Source organism: Phoenix dactylifera, chromosome 11 (genome assembly GCF_051530095.1).
Source record: "Phoenix dactylifera cultivar Ajwa chromosome 11, Ajwa_hap1_PhDact_Kaust_v1.1, whole genome shotgun sequence".
NCBI classification, from domain to species: Eukaryota; Viridiplantae; Streptophyta; class Magnoliopsida; order Arecales; family Arecaceae; genus Phoenix; species Phoenix dactylifera.
In genome coordinates this window covers 24,078,683-24,096,631 of record NC_143200.1, presented here as the reverse complement: position 1 = coordinate 24,096,631, position 17,949 = coordinate 24,078,683, and the positions used below count along the sequence as shown (strand labels likewise).

The 17,949-nt window shown below is 37.7% G+C and overlaps 1 protein-coding gene across 1 annotated transcript; it reads left to right on the top strand.

Moving 5' to 3' along the window:
- The first annotated feature begins 9,106 nt into the window (after positions 1-9,106).
- On the top strand, positions 9,107-17,324 carry LOC103710052 (potassium transporter 6-like). Its single transcript, XM_008795637.6, has 9 exons — positions 9,107-9,534; positions 9,628-10,141; positions 10,231-10,284; positions 12,665-12,925; positions 13,008-13,060; positions 13,934-14,057; positions 14,179-14,433; positions 15,760-16,166; positions 16,388-17,324. Exons 1-9 carry the CDS (start codon positions 9,496-9,498, stop codon positions 17,018-17,020), a joined length of 2,340 nt encoding a protein of 779 aa, XP_008793859.4. The 5' UTR covers positions 9,107-9,495; the 3' UTR covers positions 17,021-17,324.
- The last annotated feature ends 625 nt before the right edge of the window (positions 17,325-17,949 follow it).

Genomic DNA, 17,949 nt, shown 5'->3' with positions numbered 1-17,949 from the left:
TTGTGGCTTTCTTTAGACGCCAAGTTTTTATTTCCAGCTGTCTCCCACATCGTACCAAAAAAAAAAAAAAAACAAGCTAGGAAAGAGATTCTTTTGGCATCCATGCATCTTCGATCTTTCGTACTGCACTAATCCCTGAAGGTCATCGAGGAATGGTGCCCAGAACAAGAATGGAGTTGCGCAGGGTAGCTGCACTCTTCTTATTTTTTGGAACGTGCATGAACTAAGTTGTTAGTATTAAAAACAGCTGAATCCAAGCACAATTTACATTTAAAGCTCGACATGTTATTAGCTAGAATGTCTGCTAACTCTACACCAACAAAGTTCCCCAACATCTATACATTTTCTAGCTGTCTTCCATGATTGCCAGTCCAAAATGCTGTGCTAATGTTCAAACCTGATGCTATCAAACCCAATGGCGAGGTCAGATGTGCAAAAAACCTTAATTAAGAATGTAGCGATACAAATCACTGCAAATTTGTATGGCAGGATATAAATAGGCAGACTCCTATGTGTTGCACATACAAATATAGTTAATTAAGAATGCAGTGATAAAAATTTGAGGTGGTGGATATATAAATGTAGTTGGGAAAGAGTCTATATTAGGCTTAGCAGTCTCCTATGTGTTGCATGGATCATGCATAAAACTATGAAAACCACCAAACCTCAAAAGGTTTGAGCTGATAGAAGAAAAAAAAGAGGAAAAAGGTTAAGAATGCATAGCAGACTTAATAATAACTACTGTGAACCATTGCAAGCCTGAATAATCGCTTCTATGGAAGCGATAGTTGATGATCTCTTTTGAAAAAAGAGTTATGCATAGAGTAAATAAATTTAATTGGCATAAAGATTCATGCATGCCTATATTTAGTCCTACATCAGTTATTTGTCAGAAAGATTTTGGATACTTTTACAGAACTAAGAAATTTAAAAATTTCTTCCGGCTAGCTTTTTTAGATAAGGTTCTAAATTTTGACAAATAATTTTAACAAAAAGGTTAGCAGTGTGCAGCAGACTCTGAACTATTGAAAGCATAAATAATTGCTTCCATGGAAGCGATAGTTTATAATATTCTTTTTTTGAAAACAAGAACCATGCATGGAGTAAATAAATTTAATTGGGAAACACATATGGACACGTTCTCACTTTCATATTTTTGATCATTCGCTATCACAAGGGCTAATTATTGGAAACTGCGGTTTAAACCAAACCATTATGGCGAGGTATTCCCAGATTCCGCCGGACCACTGCGAGGAAACCTCGCCAATAGACTCGCCAGACCACAGTTGTGCTCAGTGGTCCATTTGAAGGCACTTGTGATGGTAACGGAAGCCTAATTTATGATGGTAAAAGCTCTTTTGTCCGTATTTATATAAGCTAGAGATGTGATCACTTACGTATCCTCTTTATAAAAGCCTCAGTAAGAATATTTATCCTGCCGGCCACACCACGAGACAGGTCACCTCAGAGCTGGACGTTTTGGACTCTGGGATTGAGAACCAATTATGGTGGCCTTTCAAGCAGGGTCAATTGTGCTTCCTTCTCTGCAGGGGATCATAACTTCAGAAGTTGAAGGTGTGAGAACCTCATGGATCAATGGGCTCCACTCCGAAGATCATCTTAATTTATTTGGATGTGCTAATTGAATGAGGGTGCTCGTTAATTTGTTTTGACTAAAAGACACTACTTTAATTCAGGCGAACCCATTTCATAAATTCAGCAATGTTTAGGAGCCGGTCGAGTATTCATAAATTAAGCTGGGTGTATAGACAAGGTGATCACTTATTCCTAAGAGGTTTTGTTTTTAATTTGAATCTTTTGGAAGTGGATGTTATTTAGATAGTAATCTCATGGTACAATGAGTAGGGAATGGAGGCTTATGGAATTAATTAATTTGAATTATGCAATGCATTAGTAACGAACCAGCACGCACGTGCATGCACGTACACACTTGATGTGGGCTGATGCGAGTGCTTGTGTGTAAGAGAGATTCCTAGTCAAAGGAACAAGGGACCCCTTGGCCTGGTTTAGTTTAGTAGATGCAACAATTTGGTAGATTTTAGTTGAACTAGAAGGACTCTTAGTGTGATCTCAGGTGTGGCTCGAGCTAGATGAGTGAGACGTCTCATTGGCCTTTATCCGGCGGCAGCTGCCAAAACCTACCATGGAAGTCTACTCATCAAAAAAAAATAAGTTCAGCTTGGACTAAACACAACTTTCCAAAAAAATTTGTAATAATGTGCATGCCAACCATGCTATACCATATCAATATTGAACCGATATTCACTATGAAGGGCCTACCGATAATCGCTACATCGAACCAGCTTTCATATCGGATGTACCAATATTATAATATAATGATACTAGTAAGAGATCTGATATCGAGGCGTCGAACCTTGCTTCCGAACTATTTAACGGTATCTAGAATGATTCTAAGAAGTACTCATACTCATGAGTACGTGATTAGTATAATTCCCTGCATCATGGTGGAACTAGTGCACTCTTGCACTACTCCTAGAGAATTTTTTTTTTTGATCGTTACTCGCATCCACCGCCATCCGCGAGGGAAATCAAACAGCAAATTTCGTGGCAACTAGACAGTTAGAGAGTGATTTTGTGATCGGTAATTGGGTCTGGTGTTATGTTTTTCCAAACTTAATGTATAAGTTTGAGTCCTACGTCAAGCTTTGCCGTGTTAGCGACCCACATTATGGCCATCAGGTATTTACCATCTCAGTCTCTATCAGTTCATCATATCATTTTCAATGAGATTCGCTGAGGATCATGAAATTAGTAACAACTTTAGGATCATATAACAGACTGATATTAGGCTAAGAAACTTGAAAAAGGATAAAAGAAAACCTAAAGTTAAGATTATCTTATTATCATGTAATATTAATTAATATGAAGCATGTTACGTATCCACAAAATAATGGAGTCTTTTATTAAAAAAATAGTCTTATATTTTCATAGCGATAATATGTACTCATAATATCAATATTAAAAAGTATTAATGCATCTATTAGTATATGATGGAAACTTACTGGATAGAATTTTATGTATCTCAATAATATAATGAAGATGACTTTAATTTATGGTATAGTTGACATTATAACAACTATGACCGATTCATAACTCGAACGTCTGGGTTTACCTAAATCCAGCCAAATCAATATGCAACCAAAGTGTTAGGTTAGCTGAATATGCGTCCAACCTGCGTCATGGTCTCATGGTTGGGTTGGAAATTATCAACTTACTTCCTGAGTAAGCTTAGCTTAGCCTAACCTATCTAGACTAAATCCATTTTTTACAATGAGAACCCTACTCCACTAGCCAGGATGGTTGTCAATAAAACTATTTCTCATCTTTTCGTCTAGTTATCTTATGCAGACATGGTCATAGTATTATAATGGCTGTTTGATTTTAAGCCATGCGAGAACTTGTCTTATGTAAGGTATGGATCCAGCTAGGTGAATTAGATGTGTGATCGGCTATATCTAGCAGCAATTGCCATACCTAACGCAATCTAGCTTAATCCAGCTGAATTTAGCCTATAAATTCACATGTCGGCAACAAATTAGTTTAGGTCTGGGTCGAACACAACTTTCGAGCCAACTAACAATATGGTGGGGAAAAAATGCAGGCTTGCACTACTTCTAGAGGAATTCTTTTGATTTTTGCGGTACAAGGAGGAGCAAAACTAAAAGAAACAAATGAGCTGTACAGTTTGTCTACAGAAGAACTAAGAAGGCCGGATATGCACGACTCCAGCTCGAAGGATTTGAGGAATTCTTTGATTCAATGCCTATATATTCCTATACGTGCATCTAATGCTTGCTTATCTAGATTCTTTTCTTCCTCCCAACGGGAAGGTGTCTCTGCGACAAGTACTCACTTCAGCCCCTCTTCACATGATGCGCCCCGTAAAGGAACTACGTATACGTAATATATCCGGTCATTCTCTAAGGGCTCGTTTGGTTTGCGGAAAAAGAAAGGAAGAAAGTATCGTCAACAGAAAAGTAATGAGATGCCTCTTGTTTGGTTGGAGTTTTTAAATGAGAGAAATGAAAAAGTTGTATTCCCATAGAAATATAATTCTCACATTTCATGTAAAAGTCTTTCCTATAAGAAACATGAAAAAGTTATTTTTCCATGAGCTGGAAATCACTCTATCTTTATTTTTTTTTCCAAAAATGTCCTTCAACATTAAATAGGCATTAAAGATCTAATTTATTAAAGGTATAATAGAAATTATACATATATAACTTTTACACGAAAGTGGATGATCAACCAAACATAAGTACTATGTAAATCTATCACTTTTCCATGTTTAACCAAATATGCCAAAAGTACATTCCCATGCATTCTCTTTTTAGAAATTTTTTTTGCAGAAATCATATTTCTAAAAGGATAAATACTTTCTGCGAGCCAAGTTAAATTTCCCTACTTTAAGTGCATGGCCAAACGTATTAGGTTAAAAAATAAAGGCAAGGCACCTTCTTTCCCGGATTTAGATGGTTGGACGCTTTAAATGACATGATTGGAAGGGTGAGAACATTCCAAGCTACCTCGTCAAGCTTTGCCCATGCCAGCCAGCGGACCACATCATGGCTATCACGTATATCATCTCAGTCTCCATCAACTCATCCCATCATTTTCAAAATGAATCGGTGAGGGTCATGATTTTAACAACATCTTCAGGATCATATAACAGACTGTTATTGAGCTAAAAATCTTGAAAATGGGCAAAAGAAAACTAAAACTAAGATTATCTTATTATCATGCAATAATAATTAATATGAAGCATCATATCCTGCAGTGTTACATATCGAAAAAATAAAGGGGACTTTTTTGAGGAAAAGAATGTTATATTTTCATAGAAATGCATTCATAATATTGATATTAAAAATAACCATATGATCAAAACTCAGTGGATGATTTTCCAATACCAATTCTATGAAATAGCAGCTTGAACAATTATAAAAGCCATATCAGTTATTAGCTATAGTACTATAGCACTTTGTGTGTCTCAGTATTATACCAAAGGTGCCTTTAATTTATTATACGGTCGTCATAATAACGAAGGCTGGTGAATAATTTGGGCCGGGTTTACCTATATCCAGCCGGATCAATATACGGCCTATGTGCTAAGTTAGCCAACGTTGTCATGGACTCATGGTTAGGTTGGGAATTATCAGCTTATACTTCTCGAGTAAGTTTGACTCAGCCGAACCTATCTAGACCAAATCTATATTTTATAACAAGCAATCTTATTCGGATAAAACCTAAAACCAACCAGCATAGTTCGATACTCGTTGTAAATATATTTGTAAAAGAAGAAAAAAAATAAAAGAAAAACAGAATTTTATATTTTTATTCTATCACATTCGATATATTTCAGAAATTATGTATATTAGTGTACAGACTCTAATAAAAAAAATAACATAACCTAATATTGAATCACGCTAATAAATAGAAATATTATGGACTTATACAGATTGTAACGTAATTTTTAAATCGCTCTAATACTTGTGATAAAAAATGGAACAGTATAAAATTCATAGCTGTTCACTTGAACTTCTTGTCTCATTTGTTTGTCTAGTCATCTTTTGTGGATCATCCAATTTGAAGAAATCGGACATGGTTTAAATGTTATAATGGCCATTTGACTTTAAGCCATCTGAGAACTTTGGCTGGAACAAAAGTAGGAAACGGAGCTGAAGTTCATTGGCGACTAAGATGGACAAATGGAAGAGTCCATGAGAAGAGCATACAACGACAAAGGTTTATTAACCTGTTAGCTTCTACAGTACAAAGCTTTTTCCCCCTACTTTGAAAGTACAGAAGCCCTTTCTGTCCTTTTTCTCCATGCGAAATTAGCCGCAACTCAGCGACGACCGTAGAACACGATAGCTTATCTCCCCCCAAACAACACGCCAACCAAAAAAGAAATAAAAAGAGGGTACTGGAGGGGAAAAGATCCTTTTTTTATATAAATTTAAAATATTGCCATAAGTTAAGTCCTCTTCCCTAATTTTTCGTGTATTCGGATATCATCTTTTTATATCCTAGTATACTGGAGGCAATATGGGTTGTTCATGATTTACTTTGAAGATCCATATTTAACATGCAAGCTTAGTATATGCTCTGCTGATTCACCATATCAAGAAATTCATCATACAGGAACTCACTTAAAATAGCTAGCCATAAGGTATTATTTGGATTCTTTGATCCTATATAAGTATCCAAATCTACTCAGGAAATAATCGATATGAGACTAAACGCACGCCCACATGGAATAAGTACCCAAGATCTAGCCAGAGAATAATCGATGTAGGACTAAACACACGCCCACACGAGTCCTCACATACTCTCCTCGTTTAATATTTTCGTCTTACTAAGGGTTAAAATCAATTCAAATCTAATCACAAATACCACAATTGGCCAATGGTCAGATCTATTGAATAACCCGATGACCTATCAATTGTAGAAGTAGGATCTTTGGCAAGCAATAAGCACTTAAATAATACAATTTGTCGGCACGAGAAAGAGAGATGTACTCTTCGATAAGGTTATCCCTCTCATTTGGCGAGAGAGAGACTTCTTCTGAAAGTCAATTCTCCGTTATTTCTTAGACAGTTTCATCAAAGCCCAAAGGTTATGGATCAAGTCTAGGTCTGGTTTGGGAAAGGGAAGTCTCCCTAGGATGAGAAGGACCTTAACTTGAGTAGACCTTATAAGATCCACCACGTAACCTGTACGAACAGAGCAAATTGACTCGCCACGCTCACCAAGACATGGTCACGAGAAAGGAGGCAAAGCACGCAATCAACACTACGACTTCAGCTACCTGATCAAAATATGAAAGCTGGAATCGCGCCGAGTGTATCCCAGCAACCAGGGCTGGATAAAGTTTGTGAATACAACCACTTCCCTCTCATCCTCTCACTTAGGGTTCTTCCCGATCAATGAAATAGTTGTTTAGTGAATGATTCAACCTACAGCTCTAATGGATCTGTGTTGTAATGTCCCATAGTCTAAAAAGGTTATAGGTCGGATCCGCTCTGATACTATTTGTAACAATTTTTGATTTTATATAAGTACACAAGATCTACCCAATAAATAATCGATATAAGACTAAACACACACCTGCACAGGTACTCATATATACCATCTTTCAACTTTCAAGTTGCAATCATTTTACTATCAACCGTACCTAATTTTGTGCCCATCTCACGACTAAATGAGGCAAATGATGTCACTGACCCAATATTACGGAGGACACCGTGCCTTTAGAATTAATTAGTCGGCATTTTAGTGACCGGTGGATGGCCTTTCTTAGGCAATATGCCTCCTCTTCTTGTCCACAAACTTGACATATATTGTCTACCTGAAAAGTCTTCCCTCGGAAATTTTAGCACCTTTGATAAGCAACTCCCCTCACATTAAAAAGACCAGAGGCCTATCATTTTAATGTGATAAATTAATAAGATAGCGTGCGGGTTTTTAATTTATGATGCAGTCATTATAATAACCAAGGCTAATGAATAATTTGGGCTGAGTTTACTTATATCCAGCGAGCCGCCTAGGTGCTAAGTTAGCTGATTTTATGTCCAACGTTGTCTCAGACTCATGATTGGGTTGGAAATTAACTTATACTTCTCCAATAAAATTGGCTTAGCCTAATCTACCTAGACCAAATCAATATTTTATAACAAACAGCAGATTGTTAGGTGACTTTTAAATCATTCCAATACTCGTGATGAAAAAAGTAGAACGGTATAAAATTCATAGCTGTTTGCTTGAACTCATTGTCTCATTTGTTTGTCCGGTCATTTTTGTAGTTCATCCAATTTGAAGAAATCGGACGTGGTTTTAATGTTATAATGGCCATTTGATTTTAAGCCATGTAAGAACTCTGGCGGGAACAGTAGCCGGAAGCAGAGTTGAAGTTCATCGGCGATTGAGATGGACGGTTGAAAGAGCTCATGAGCATATACAGACCAGGGTTTATTGATCCGTTAGCTTCTACCGTGCAAAGCTTTTTCCCTTCTTTGAAAGTACTGATGAAGTCCTTTCTGTCCTTTTTCTCCGTGTGACATAAACCTCATCTTTTCAGCAAAAAAAAAAAAAAAAAAAAACCCTCATCTAAGCGACCACTGTAGAATGCGAGAACTTGTCCTTCCCCCAAACAACACGCCAACCAAAAAAAGAAATATCGGGATGTACCATCTTTAGACTTTTGGGATGTTTCCGTACTAATATTATATAAATTATTTGTTTTAGTAAAAAAATAAAATAAAATAAAATAAAATAACAAAATGAAGATTTTTTTAAATAAGTTTAGAGTATTGCCCTACGATAAGTCCTCGCTTTTAATTTTTCACGTTTTTGAATATGATTTTTTTATATTCTAATATACAGAGGCAACATGGGCTGTTGGTGATTTACTTGAAAATCTATACTCAAAGTGCAAGCTCAGCATATGCTCCATCCTACTAATTTTTGAATATTCTTTGCTATAATTTATTTATGCGAAGATATTGTAACAAATAAGGATCCCATCTAAAATAGCTAATCAGAACATATTATTTAGGTTTCTTGATTTTTATTCTATATAAATATTCAAAATTAATCTAATGAATAACTGATATGAGACTAAATACAAGCATATGTACAGATCTTTACAAATATTATTAATATCTAATTTTGTACTTATCTCATGACTAAATCAGGCAAATGATGTCAGTGGCCCAATCTTCAAAGGAAACTTTGCCCAAGCTATTCACGCAATGTGCGTCCTCTTCTTGTCCACAAACTTGACACATATTTTCTATCTGAGAAGTCTTCCCTTGAAAATTTTAGCACAACATTTGATAAGCAACTCCCCTCACATTAAAAAGAGCACGAACCTATCATTTTAATGTGACAAATTAATAAGATAGCGTACGGGTCTTTCTCTTATCCTTTCATCATCATCTCCAAAAGTAAATACTTTGCTTCTTTTTTCTCCTCTCTTTCATTTTGCTGGCTGTCGCAGCCCCACGTCACTTTACCAACCCCACCCCCCTCAGCCGACTCCCCTTCCTCCTTTCCATGTCTATGTGCAGACCTTTCCAGAAACCGTGTCGTCTTCTATTCCCAGAATCGAACTAAAAGAAATTAATACTATATTTCTTCCAGTAGATGGAAGTAGTATGGGCCGTGAGCTACTGAGGCAACTGTTCTCTATCCTCCCGTATTCCTCTGTTCGATTCCTTCTTCGCTGGTTCTTGGATGATCCTTCCGCTGCCATTATTCGCCACCAGTCCGAAACTCAATAAAAAAAAATAAAAAACTTAAATCAAATCCCCTGTCCCTTCCTCGCAATCTCGTCTGACCTTCTACTGCTGTAGCCTAGTCCATTTTTCTCGCTAGGCTTTCTCTATTTTTTTTAATCTCTACTGAAGTACAGCGAAAAGACACGAGCTTTCTGAGATTTTGATCACTCGGACAATGGATATCGAGAGCGGATCCTGCGCCAATACCGTGAAGGTGGGCTTTTTCTTGCTAAAGTTTAGATTTTGGAGCTTTTTGATGGGTTTTTGAGCACAAAGGTGGGAGCTTTGATCGGTTTCTGGGTCGCAGAGGGAGTCTTGGAGGACGGTCTTGACGCTCGCCTACCAGAGCCTCGGCGTGGTCTACGGGGACCTGAGCACTTCGCCGCTGTACGTCTACAGGAACACCTTCGCCGACGACATCGATCACTCGGAGAGCAACGAGGAGATCTACGGCGTGCTCTCCTTTGTCTTCTGGACCCTCACCTTGGTGCCCCTCCTCAAATATGTCTTCATAGTCCTCAGAGCTGATGACGATGGGGAGGGCGGCACCTTCGCCCTCTACTCCCTCCTCTGCCACCGCGCCGGCATTGGTTTCCTCCCCAGCGGGCAGCTCGCCGACGAGGAGCTGTCGGCATATAAGAAGAGGGACGGCCACATACACGTTCCCTCAGGCGATGCCGTCTGCGGTGGCGTCACGGCTGCGGCCAGGTTGAAGAGGATGCTGGAGAAGCATCAGGTGCTGCAGCGCTTGCTGATGATCCTCGCGCTGCTCGGGGCTTCTATGGTTATTGGGGATGGTGTCCTCACACCTGCGATTTCTGGTTGCGCTCTCTTCTTTAATTCCAAATCTTATTTTGACTCGGTCGATTGGTGTGTTTTCTCTCTTAATCTTGCTGTTGGTGGTTGGCAGTTTTCTCGGCAGTCTCCGGGCTTGAGCTTTCCATGTCCAAGGAACATCATCAATGTAAGAAAGCTACTAATTAATTGATGTTTAACATGCATTTGGTTTGCCAGGAGTACGTAGTTATTGGCCATTGTAGCTGTCACTGATTCTTCTGTTAGAAGAGGCGTATTCTCCAAAACCCTAATTTTGTCCATGTGTATCTGTTCTTTTTAGCTTCTTGAAGAAAACTGTGGGAAATTGAATTGTGTGTCTTGCTTTTAGGCCCAAATAAAAGTCTTTCATAGCTTGAAATGCAAGACGATGCTAAATTAGGATGAATAATCATGTCAAATTCTTGCATTTAGTTGTGCATGATTAAAGATGCCCCATTTAATCGTATGAGTTCTGATATGTATTGTTCTTTGGTTTTCTACAAGTTTTATTTATTTGTCAATTTCTGCTATCTTGTTTTACCATAGTGTCTCCCATTTGTGAACTATTTTTTTTATCCCAAGATATCTGAAAATAAAACCTAATTGACAAGTTGATCTGCAAGGAAGTAGGCGAGGGAATTGCAACAAACTCTGTGTGACTTCTCTAAAAGTTACTCATGTGTTTATTTAAGTTGCAAGAAGCATCCTTTGTTAGGTTTCTATGGGGTTGTATGGAAGTATGGAAGTATCCAGTATCTAGGCAGCTCTTCTATCAAGGAATCCATAAGTAGATTTTCGTTGTGATACTAAAGCATGATTATAACAAAAACTAACAAATTTTCTTAGTGGAAAGCATGAAAGACCACATTTGCAGTTCTTAAGATGGGCAAGGGTTTGCAATATCTTTGTGATTATCAAAATTGGCTTAATATCATATCTGTTGCATGTGGAATCGAGTTTATAATGAACAATGAAGAGTAATTAGCATGACGAAAGTCGAAAGGCTGGGAAGGGGTTACCCATCGTAGTGCTGACTTAAGGTGTGCAACTTGCAAGGTCTGTTTATGCAAATGAAGTCTATGCATATGCTAGACTCGTGATGATTTATTTACCAACCAAGACAGATACTTTTTAGCCTAACTTTTTTTCATAGTTTGATATGGAAAAATTGGATTGCACTGCAAATATGAAATATGTGTTCAACAAATGGTTTCGATCAGATATTGGAATTGTGGTCCATAGAAACCTTGATGCTGAGAATATGGTAAATGGGAGGGCAAAAATAGGCACCAATAAGCTGGGTGAATTAAACTTGTATTGGAGTAAAAAAACTAAACTTTCAGTTAAAAGGATGTCCCTAAGCAAACCCCCAAGCTTCAAGGTCGGTATAACCTAAAAAGTACTTTACACATAAGTGAAGAGTTAAAACAACAAAATAGCCTAGTATCTGTTACTTGGTGGAGCCAGTAAGGACCTCAAGTTCGTAAATGGTTGGGAAGGGTTGGCTGAGATATTAAGGTCAGATGTTATTGGTTTTTGGTAACTTGTTCAGCTGGAAGAATGAGGAGATGATGGATTTACCATCAAATGACCATAAGAAATTGAAACCATAAATATTCCAAGGTGGCATCTTATATAAGCTCAAAATGCAACAAAATACTATTAGAATTTTAGTACGGATAGGTGAGGTGACAAGAGGACATTGTAGAGATTCTGGTGCACATCGGAAGAAAAAGGACAAATTTTAATGGGTTCATTTGGGATTAACTGGTGATAGTATGTTTTCTTTTGAAATTTCTAATTTGACTTATGACAGTATAAAGTGGTCCCATAAAGCACATCTTATTCTGTTTCCTTCTTGAAATCAGGTAACAAACTTTTATCAGGTGAAAAAGGATCCTAAAAAATTATCAATCAGAAATTAAGGGTTGAAGTATAGAGAACTGGTCATGATGATGATTGAGCAACACAAGGGGACTGATGTTCTCAGTTTAAGATATTGTTGCATGGTTATGTTAAGACATATGAAATGACTATATGTAGGATGAATCTGAAAGAACAGATCTACATGGGAAGAATGGATAGAGGAAAGCTATTATGCTATAATCCTAAATGTCAAGAGATGGCAAAACAACTATCATAATTATCTTCTTGCTTGTTCTAAAGAAAAGGATTCAAGCAGAGAATTATGTATACTTGCAGACAAGGCATGGGCATTATGCAGCAACAATTATCCAATGGAATCTATGTTAACAATGAGTTTACTTAGCATTCCTTGTCAAACTCTACTACATGTGAATAAGCTAGTCTCTATCAGGTTTTAGTTTGTGGGTTTATTCAGTTTGATGAGGAGATTAACAGAAAGTTTCTTTATAATGCTGGAAGAACTTAGTCGGTATACAAATATTTATGGTACATGAACTGCTTGTTTGCCTTTGAATGTGCAGTTATGTTGGGAGACAAATTAGTCATTGGTTAAGTAGCTGTTTATCTGATGTTTACCATTTAAAACATTTATCAATTTGCAGATGTTGAGGTTCCTGTTACATGTCTCATATTGGTCTTCTTGTTTGCTCTGCAACATTATGGTACTCAGAGGGTAGGATTCCTGTTCGCACCGATTGTTATAACCTGGCTCTTCTGCATAAGCATCATTGGTGTTTATAATATTTTCTATTGGAATCCACATGTATATCAAGCCCTCTCTCCCTACTACATGTACAATTTTTTGAAGAAGACCCAAAGACGTGGTTGGATGTCATTAGGTGGAATCCTATTATGCATTACAGGTATGTCAAAGATACCTGCTTTCTGGGTTTGTCTTTCCGTACCCTACATGATTTGTTCTTTAACACTCTTTCTCACTAACAGGCTCTGAAGCTATGTATGCAGATTTGGGACATTTCTCACAATTATCAATAAAGGTATGGAATATGGGTACCATTTTGCATGGAATCTGCTGCATTGTTCTAGTTACTTGTTTCTATGATCAAACTTCATTGGCATTACTTATCCTAGAAACTATTTGGGCTTTTGCATTTCACTCTATATGTTTGTGTTGTAAGGACTAGATTGTTATTTTTACAACAAAAGAGAAGGAATAACTTGAATAAACAAAGAAGTAATCATCGGCTTACAAGGATACATAAAGCTATCCAAGATTTGTTACACTTAGGCTTGATGGTTATAATTTATAAATTGTTCGATGCAGCAGCAGAAGAAGTTCATGCACAAATCTAGAATGAGGAAAAGTGAGTGAAAGAACCAAAATCTGGACACAATTTTAGCAATTTTATGTTAAAATTTACAAAATTAGAAAAAAAAATCCCCTGACCTCATCAATTGGAACACTTTCGTATTTGATTTTCTTACCCTTTTTTGACTCATGTCGCTGAATTTCTTCGGCCTTCTACTTAATTCCTTCCCATATCTCGCATCATTGAATTCCAACTTTCCCGACTATTCTTGTAACCATAAAGTTGAAGTTTTGAACATTATACTAGTCTTCAGATTGATTACCAGTACCGCATAATTTGTAGTATTAAGTACAATTCTTAAGCTAATTTATGTTGAACCAACCATTTTTCGCGATATTCCTGTAATTTCAAGAGATCAACTTGTTCGCATGCCTATAGGTATCAATAATGACATTGTAGTGGAATTCATTGTACTATAGGCTAGTTCCTGAGGACACATCAGAGCTAGTTAATACTGTTGAACATCTTGCTCATCAATTATGCTTTCAGCGGTTGCAGACTTTGAAACCAGCGCTCTGATGAATGTTCACTTGTCTGCAGATTGCTTTCATTTCTGTGGTTTATCCATCCTTGCTCCTAGCATATATGGGACAAGCTGCTTATCTCTCTCAGCATCATATTATGGAAAGCCGCTATTGGATTGGATTCTATGTTTCTGTTCCAGGTATTTAAGTAATTGATGTGTTCTTCTACCTTTGTTTACTTACTATCTTCGGATTTGAGAATTTGTAAGAACATTGATGCTGATTCCCAGAATATTGACATATAGAACTTTCTCGTGTTAGAGCGAATCAGGTGGCCTCTTCTGGCAATAGCCATACTTGCAGCTGTGGTAGGAAGCCAAGCAGTTATTACAGGTACTTTCTCGATCATTAAACAATGTTCGGCCTTGGGCTACTTCCCTCGGGTGAAGATAGTCCACACATCCTCCGAAGTCCATGGGCAAATATACATCCCAGAGATCAACTGGATCTTGATGATATTGTGCTTGGCTGTTACTATTGGCTTTCGAGACACAAAACACATGGGTAATGCATCAGGTATGAGATATTAAACTAAAATTCACAATCATTATTAGTTTTAACTTTGTTCCTTCAGTACCATTATTACATGAAATGCCTTCATCTTTTTCTCTGTTGTACCTCCACGGGAATTCCTTCCTGCTGTATGTCTAGTTACCAGGTTTACTAGTGCCCTCATTTTGCTTTACATTGCAAAACTTTAGTCCTTTTGTCCAAATAACAGTGTATCTTCTGCATGTGTAACCTCAAAACTTAAATAAATTTATTGTGGGCATATGTCATTTTCATTGAAGTTGTGATGCTCGATATTATGTTTTGCTCATTGGCAACTTTTCTTTTTGTGCTTTGATGGTCATTACAAATGTTGTATTACTAGCCTGTTTGATAGTTCATAGTTCATTGGTTCCATTCTTTTCTTCTATCTTAGGCAGTCACGTGAACTTCCATGCACGTATACCTATCGATCAATTGGTGTTAATAAGCATGACACCATCTCATACATATGAAAAACAAGCTCATTCTCTCTTCAGCTTAATTTCTACATACTTTTGGGATGGGATTTTGCTCATCTCACCATATCAAAGTAACCATGTCCTTTCATTGGCCTATGCCGGTCCATTTCCTCTTCAGCATCTGATTTCCACCTCCTTTCTCCTGTTTGTGTTCTACCAACTAAATGAAGGCACATGCTGTTTACCTGGTTATATGTGCCTCTGGATCCTTTTCTGTCACATAACTGCCCTCAGATTGATATACTGTTGTGATTAGGAATGAAATTTTTGAAAAATTGGCATTTATAATATAAAGTCAATAAAAAATCCATGCTATCCTGATTTTCCTCCAGCCAAGTAGGATGTCTGATTTTCTTTCACATGAGGTTACATGAGAATGCATTAAACATATGATGATCGGTCGTGGGAGTTGCTTTATGTGACGGTATAAGTTTTTCTATTTTCAATTTTGCTTTTCCTAATCTCCCTTTGATGGCTGAGTTGCTGCCTTCTTTTTCTGCTTCTGCTCACTAGAGAAGAATTGGAGACAAGAAAAGTCCATGTGATATTCTAATTATAGTAACAGTCCGATCCATGTAAATGTAACAAGTAGAATGAAAACTTGATGCTTTGAGCTCTGATACATAAGTTTGATAAGGGAGATTTTTGGTATAGACCCATTACGGTTTCCATTTCATATCTTTAATTTATGTAAGTTATGTTACATATGGGAATGAACTTACTAACAAATTTATTTGATGGCTGTAATATCCATTAAATTATGCACTTTAACTTAACCTTGTTTTCATGCTGCATGTTCTTATTGTAGATTATAATTTTTTCTTCGTGACAGGGTTGGCAGTCATTACCGTTATGCTGGTCACCACCTGCTTGATGTCCCTGGTGATTGTACTGTGTTGGCACAAGAGCATCTTCCTATCTGTATGCTTTATTCTTTTCTTTGGGATGATTGAGGCACTCTATTTCTCAGCCTCTCTCATCAAATTCCTCGAAGGAGCTTGGGTCCCTATTACCCTTTCCTTCATCCTTATGATCATCATGTATGTATGGCATTATGGCACCCTCAAGAAATATGAGTTTGAAGTCCAAAACAAGGTCTCCCTCAATTGGCTTCTCAGCCTCGGCCCTCATATTGGGATTGTTCGTGTGCGAGGCATTGGCCTCATACACACCGATCTCGTATCAGGGATACCTGCCGTCTTCTCCCACTTTGTCACCAACCTACCTGCTTTCCACCAGGTCTGTGGAACTAGGTTTTCTGTTCTTCATTAAATCATATATAAGAATACCTTTTTCCTTTTTTATTATTGGTTTTATCGGCAGATTGCTTTCACCATAACTTTTGGAATGCTCTCAATTATAGGACATGTAAAAGCTTTGTTATTTTTTGGTACCTCTCTTTTCTTAGTTGCCATTTTATTTTTTTGTTGTTGAACTTATCATGGTCTTGAATTCATCAGGTTCTTGTCTTCCTCTGTATCAAGTCAGTCCCAGTGCCATATGTCAAACCCGAGGAACGATTCCTTGTAGGCCGCATTGGCCCGAAAGAGTTCAGGCTCTATAGGGTCATTGCCCGGTATGGATACCATGATATGCACAAGGATGATCTGGAATTTGAGAAGGACCTAGTTTGCGGCCTAGCTGAGTTCATGCAGACGGAGCATTCCGAGCACAATGGTTTCATGGATGAAACCAAGAAGTGCGATGAGAAGATGACAGTTGTTGGAAAAGGATTTCGGTTATGCGAGCAGGATGGTGAACCAGAGGAAGCTCCTGGCCCATCAAACTCAAGGGAGATACAGTCCCCGGTGATGCTACCAAAGAAAAGAGTGAGGTTTGTGCTGCCCGAGAGCCCGCAGTTAGACAGAGGAGCGAGGGAAGAGTTGCAAGAGCTAACGGAGGCAAGGGAAGCCGGCATGGCCTTCATACTTGGGCATTCACACATGAAAGCGAAGAGTGGATCTGGTCTTATAAAGAGGTTAGTGATCAATTTTGGGTATGAATTCTTGAGGAGGAACTGCAGGGGTCCTGCCTATGGTTTTAACATCCCCCATGCTTCTACTCTTGAGGTGGGGATGGTCTACCATGTTTGAGCTTCCATTGCAGTTGTACATTCTGAATTTTCTTGTGTGCATGTAACTTACGGGCTTAGCTTCTCATATCATGATGGTGGACCCATGAAGGAGAAGTTGCTGCCGCTGACCGACCGAGAAGAGATTACAGTTGCCATTTTTGGAAAAATGCCTTGTGTATATTTAGATTTTTTTTTTTTTCAAAAACCAAGAGACTGCAATGCTGACAGAGTTGGTAGAGATGATTAACTAAAAGAATGAAGTTGTTGTTTGGTGTAATGTCAAATAATGGAATCAGTTTTGAGACAGACAAGTCTTGAAGCAACCTCATCTACTTCCTGTGCAATTGTTGTGACTGCACTTGGCTATTCAGAATTGGCTGTATCAAATCCTTCCGGTACAATTGAGAGCATAATGCATGTCATTTTGTTTTGTTATGATGTAATCGTGATCAAAAATTCGTAAGCTTGATCTAATGCGATTAACCAGGGATCGCATGCTATATACTACCATATCAATGATGAGTTCAACATGATGTTGAATCCACATGCATTCACACCAACAAGAAAAAGGTGGAACAGAGGGTTAAAATGGCATTGCTTTTCAGACTTCCATATGCCTAGACTTATCAGGCACTGCCTAGAAATTATTTTCGGTGCTCATCGGCCAAATATATGTGACTAATTCATGACCTGTGTAGTCATATTTAGGGAGTGACTTGCTGAAATAGCAAATGGCACTGATTAAGGATGCAGTTGAAAGCCTGAGCAAGCAGTATATTTTTCACATGTAAAATAGTTAATTAGACACCCAAGACCCATAGTTGGTGATAGGCATGTAAATAATCTGATCATATCTCATAACCACATTTATACTTAATGACAATGTATTTAGGAATCTATAGATAATTTTTCCTCAATATGTTCTGTACATGGAAAAGTTGGCAAGAT

Coding starts and splice junctions, on each gene's coding strand:
- LOC103710052 (XM_008795637.6), top strand. CDS start 9,496: ATGGATATCGAGAGCGGATCCTGCGCCAATACCGTGAAG. Junction 10,285..12,664: donor GTCCAAGGAACATCATCAAT/GTAAGAAAGCTA, acceptor ATCAATTTGCAG/ATGTTGAGGTTCCTGTTACA. Junction 14,058..14,178: donor ATTCTATGTTTCTGTTCCAG/GTATTTAAGTAA, acceptor TTCTCGTGTTAG/AGCGAATCAGGTGGCCTCTT.